A 6,000-nucleotide genomic window follows, 5' to 3' on the forward strand; every position below is an offset into this window, starting at 1 on the left:
AAATGTGGCTGTGTATATGTGTTTAATGTTCAACATAGTATTTCTTTGTTAGCCATTTGGAATATGAATTTTGAAAAACATTTTTAAAAAATTTTAAACTCAGACTGAGGAATTTGCCAACCCCTGATCTTCATAGTTTACAAAATGTTATTCTTTATCAAAAGTGATATATTCTTCTGCCACTTCTACTATATTTAGATTTCTTTTTTGAAAAATAGTAGATTTGGGGCAGGTAGGTGGCGCAGTGAATTGTGTATCAGCCCAGAAGTCAGGAGGACCTGAGTTCAAATTTGGTCTCAGACACTTAACACTTCCCAGCTGTGTGACCTGGGCAAGTCACTTAACCCCAATTGCCTCAGGAAAAAAAAAAAAGAAAAAAAAATAGACTCAAAATTTTTAAGTTTTTGATAATCCATTGTCATTTTGTTTTTCAGAAACCGTGGAGAAAAGCGAATGAGTGCTTTTGATTGTATCCGTAAAGTATATCAGACAGATGGACTCAAAGGATTTTATAGAGGCATGTCTGCTTCATATGCTGGCATATCTGAGACTGTTATTCATTTTGTTATTTATGAAAGTATTAAGCAAAAACTACTGGAACATAAGACTGCTTCTAATATGGAAGATGAAGAAGATTCTACAAAAGAACCTTCAGATTTTGTGGGAATGATGTTGGCTGCTGCCACCTCTAAAACTTGTGCCACATCTATAGCATATCCACATGGTAAGAGAATTGTGATTCCTAATAGTCTAATCCTTTTTACAACAGATATCTATACAGAAGCTCTTCAGCTTCAGTGTGTTCAGTGTTGACAAAAAAATTCCAATATAGTCCATTGGAGTGCGTTCATTGATTTGACTTGTATGAATATTGCTTTTTTATTCAGCATTCATCTTCTTGGTCTAGTTCATTAGTGGTTGAACAAGTAGGTAAGGTAGACTCTGTGACAAGAAACTGTGTATACAAAAATACTTATAACAGCTCTTTTTGTTATGTTAAAGAACTAAGAAAAAGGGGGATTAGTCATCAATTGAGAAATGGCTTAACAGATCATAATATAAATGTAATATAACAGTCCTTAAAAAATAACAAAAAAGATAGTTTTAGAAAAACCTGGGAAAACAGATGTACTGGTACATAATGAAGTGAATAAAACCAAGAGGGAAAAAAGGTATAAAATAAACTTAGAAAAATTTAAGAGTTCTGATCTGTGCAATGATCAAATATTCTAAAAAACCAATAATAATGAAACATTCTGTCCACATTCTGACAGAGGGGATGTACCCCAACATGCAGTATGAGATAAGTATTTTTGGACATGACAGCTGTATAGATTTTTTTTTCTTAACTATGCTTATTTGTTAGAACAATTATATTTTTCCTTTTTCTTTGCGTTGAAGAATATGTTAGAAGGGTTGTATATGTGGAAATATTTTCTTTCTTTCTTTCTTTCTTTTTTTTTTTTTTTTTTTTTTGATCTTTTAAATTTAGTTGTGTTTTTTTTTTCTTTTTAAGAAAAATTTTAACAATGGGGAAGATATAACCTAACTGGAAACTATTGTTAAAGTCTTTATATAAAATAATAAGTAATAAGATGTCTTTTTTTTTCTTCACACAGAGGTTGTAAGAACAAGGCTACGTGAAGAGGGAACAAAATATAGATCTTTCTTCCAGACACTATCTTTGGTTGTTCGAGAAGAAGGATATGGGTCTCTCTACCGTGGTCTAACAACACATCTGGTCAGACAGATTCCAAACACGGCTATAATGATGGCCACCTATGAACTGGTAGTCTACTTACTCAATGGATAGCAGTTGTTTGCTGCAGTCCTAAGGAGGGAGAAGACCAAAAGATTGCAGTGGACCATAGAATGTCAAAGCCAGCTTGGTGGACAGAAGAAAAATCATTCGGGAACATATAGCTATGCCCTAAAAGGATGATTGGTGTAGGAATCATTGCAGTCCTGCTACCTTATTTGGCCTTTTTGGGCAATGTAACAAAACCTGGGCCAGCTCTTTATCTCTTAAGGGAATGCCTTTAAATATTCCATTTTTCAAAATTGCCATTTTCTCTAATGTGTGCCCAACACAGTTAAATTCTGATTCCTAATAAGGTGGGAGTATCTAATGTTTTTACTCCATGAGTACTTTTCCAAGCAATGCCTCCAATAAACATTAATTGTACTATCCTCTTATCAAAAGATAGAGTTGGATAAAACATGTATGTGTTCAACTCTATATTGTTTTGAGTTAATTTTAAAAATCTGAGTACCATTTCCATGTTATCTTTGATAAAATCATCAGATCTTGTGGCCAAAATGAATTATTACTCACAATAGTCATCTTTATGTTAACTGGTAAAATGTCTGAAAAGGATATATTAAATCCTTTAATATTGAATTTTTTTATTTCCATTTGTGCCAGCTCTTGGTTTTGAGCAAAACGAGCCTTTTAAATAACTCTTTAGTAAATACACTTCAGGTAGTAAGTATGCTTTCTGCAGCAGATTATGGATCCACCTGGGTTGATTTTTTTTCTTTTTTTTTTTTTTAATGAACCACAGAAAAATCGATTGTTGATTATTTTAGTGACTACATTATGTCCTGAAATCTTCCCTACATTGTAATATATGAAGACAAAAAAATAAGATTCTTTGAAAAATAATTTGCTGGACCTAGATGTCATTTAATTCAAGGGAAAAAATATTTTACCACTTGTGAATTTTGTTGTTTCTTGTTTTTATAGATATATCCCTATATATTAAGAACTTTCGATTGATTTCTAGCCCAATGCAGTCATCCAATTAAATGGAGAAAATGGTAATTAAGAATGTTTTAAAGCATTTCCCTTACATATTATATCCCTTCTTTAAAGAGCAACATTATGTTAAATTATGGCAACACAAACATTAAAAAGGGGCCCCTAACATCTGACTTGCAGATAATAATTTTATTGACTTAGTTTTGTAAATGATATTTACAAATTGCATTTGACAAGAGAAGTTCATTCTGTAATAATTTACTAAATAATAAATCATAAAATATTAAGGTTAAATGTGCTAACAATATGTAGCTTTTAACATTACTATTAGACTTCTCAATTGCACCTTTTAATACTTAAATACGGTTTATATCTATGGTGGCCCTTAACGAAGATGTTTACTATGATTTTGTCAGTAGGCTTCTCCATATGGAAGTTCTTACACTGGTTTACAGAAGAGTGCAATTAATCTCCAGTGTGACATTTCAGTATACATAGGACTGTAAGTTTTGTGCAATGGCTTTATATTAAGAACTCCTTAAGCACTTTGTGGCCTTTTTTGTGGGCTGGAAGGGAGGGAAGCTTGTGATTTTTTTTTTCCATGTTAAGATTCTGAAATATTGGTGAAGAATATTAGACAGTATTCAAAACAAAATATGTTCACAAAAGTATTTTTTCCTGATTCCCATGTACTATAAGAGAAACTATGTCTCATCTATTTACTCATGGAATGTGTTATATATCATTTTGGAGTTCTATGTGTTATATCTATAAATAGTTTTTCTTGTAAAAGTTTCTAATGTACTCTCTTCATTGGTAATGTTCTCCCTACTAAACAACTTCGGTGAGCCATTCAACATGGAAATGTAGCAGTTTTCCTCTGCCATCAGCAGTGAAGCACAGTGATCTCCTAATTTTCATTTAACTTTAAAACTGGATATTTTTGAGGTGCTTTGATTAGAAATAGCGTATTCCAGTCAATTTGGAAATCAAAAGTGAATTAAATGTAATAATAATTGATACACTTTGAAATAATTTTTACCTTAATGTATTTATTGAAAAACACTGAAAAAGAGGATTTTCTAACTCATATTCATAGACAAAGTCTACATCATGAATGTATTTTAGCCTTTCTGGTGCCACATAATGCCACTTAATTAATTATAGTGCCATATGCCCCATGAATGACTCAAAACATTAGTTGAATTGAATGTGGAACAGAAGCTCTTCTAATCATAATGGGACTCAATAAATACCAAAATGATAACAACAAAACTAATAGCTAAGCAAAACCTTACTTAGTTACTTCAAGTTAAGAGATGAGTGCTGTTTAAAGATTAAAACAGGTATTCCAATCCTGTATAAATTAAATTTGCCTTTAATGCATGCATACATATAACATTTAAACATTGGTATTATGTATGTAACAAAAAAAATAGTATAATCTCTTGCTGTGTTGTACTACTTGAAAAAAAACCACAATGAATTCTAATGCTAATTGACAGTTCTTATTCAGATTTTCCAAAGCACAATCTCCAGAAGGACAGTTTATGTGTAGAGATCTATTAGGATTAAATTATGTAGGAAATACATGTACAAAAATTTTATTTACCAGAGCTTTGTTAAAAGTTTCCACCTCTTTTGGTTTTTATTGATTTTAAATGCAGAAACAATTTGTCATGCTATCAGAGTGTTTAAATCAATTCTCCCTCCCCCTCCCTTTTTTTTTTTTTTTTTACCATGTCTCATATTCTGTCTTCTGTTTGTCATTAGATCATAATATGTGATTTGAGGGATAGAGACAGCCAATTAGCATTCTTCAGAATGTACCTATTTATATGTAATCCTCATGGAAATTTAGTATATATATGATTATAGGTAAAATATCAGTCCTGGAATAACATTCTGTAGTACTCTAATAGAACAGTAGGTGGGACTATAGTATATACTGGGTCATAGCATAGAAACAGATGTGTGAGTTTTATTGTCCAAATTTGAGCTTTATTGGGTTATAACATAGTATATGAATCCATGAAAAATGTGTCCACCAAAGCTTTTTCTTCTCATTATGGATAAGACTTTGTGGAACAAACATTACAAAGATTAGCACCTCAAAAATTAATAACTTAAAACCACAATAGAAGAAATATCATTGGATTATGTAACGGCATTGACTCTTTATAAATCCTGACACAAGATATGAAACAGCATTACTAAGTACATTAGAACCAGAAGACTTCGGGTATTATAAAAAAAAAAAAAATGGTGTTTAATCCACCTTTAATTGAAGTATAAGTATTTCTTTGAAGTTTTTAGAATGGCCTTAAACTATATTTTTTTTAAAAATCCATATATGTTATAATTATTAACTTTTTATGTTAATTCAGCCAAGCTATCCCTTCATCTTTTGGTATTATGTTAGTTTACATAACCTGCTCCTGTTCTGTTAGTATTGTAGGGACGCTTTTGTGATAGCATACTTCATCCCTTTCCTAATCCTGCATTGATCATGACTTTTAACATTCCTGAGACATTACTCCCAAAGAATTTAAATTGGAAAAAGACATTTTTGTATAAAACACTGTAAAATGAGCCCAGAAATATCCTTGGGTAAATGTACTCTTTTCTGCCCTACCCTACCACCATCTCTTCTTGCTTATCCTTCATGTTACTTACCTCTGCTCATTTTTTATTAATCCTTCCAGGAACTGAAAATTGTAATATCATTTAGGAGTTTGTGTAGGTTTTTTTTTTTTTTGTCTTTACCCCTACATATGTGAATTTTAAAATTATGACCTGTCAGTCATATCTAAATAGTTGGCTCCATGAAAGTTGAAGTATTTTGACATTCTTGTGAGGTTTGCTATTCTTACAACTACGTAAGTGGCTGTAAATTGTGTGCATCTGCCCTATATTTATGTTATCTAGCTGACATTTGTTTGGACTGTTAAAATTCAAGAATTAAAATGCTTATGCAAATACGGTGACTTGCTTTTGCTACTATTTTGTAAAACTCATTATTTGGCACTTTGGAATTTTAGTTATACTTTCTTAGCATTTTAAATAGAGCAAAAATGGCTGCTGTTCATTTACTTCGAGAGACTTTTGTTTTCCAGGACATTGAGGTTATCTGTTAGAGGAATAAGAAACAATATCATAACATTTAATATTAAATCCTTGCATAGCATTTTTTTTCTTATTAATAATTTTCCTTTTCATTTTCATTGAGGACAAATATT

The 6,000-nt window shown here is 31.3% G+C and overlaps 1 protein-coding gene across 1 annotated transcript in view; it reads left to right on the forward strand.

The window, feature by feature from the left end:
* The window catches only part of SLC25A36 (solute carrier family 25 member 36), a 41,354-nt gene extending 35,606 nt beyond the window's left edge, over nt 1-5,748 (forward strand). The window contains exons 6-7 of the mRNA XM_051985651.1: nt 435-724; nt 1,620-5,748. Coding sequence (XP_051841611.1) covers nt 435-724; nt 1,620-1,813 — 484 coding nt within the window. The 3' untranslated portion in view covers nt 1,814-5,748. The remainder of the gene's footprint in view (nt 1-434; nt 725-1,619) is intronic.
* The last annotated feature ends 252 nt before the right edge of the window (nt 5,749-6,000 follow it).

The sequence above is a fragment of the Antechinus flavipes genome, chromosome 3 (genome assembly GCF_016432865.1).
Source record: "Antechinus flavipes isolate AdamAnt ecotype Samford, QLD, Australia chromosome 3, AdamAnt_v2, whole genome shotgun sequence".
NCBI classification, from domain to species: Eukaryota; Metazoa; Chordata; class Mammalia; order Dasyuromorphia; family Dasyuridae; genus Antechinus; species Antechinus flavipes.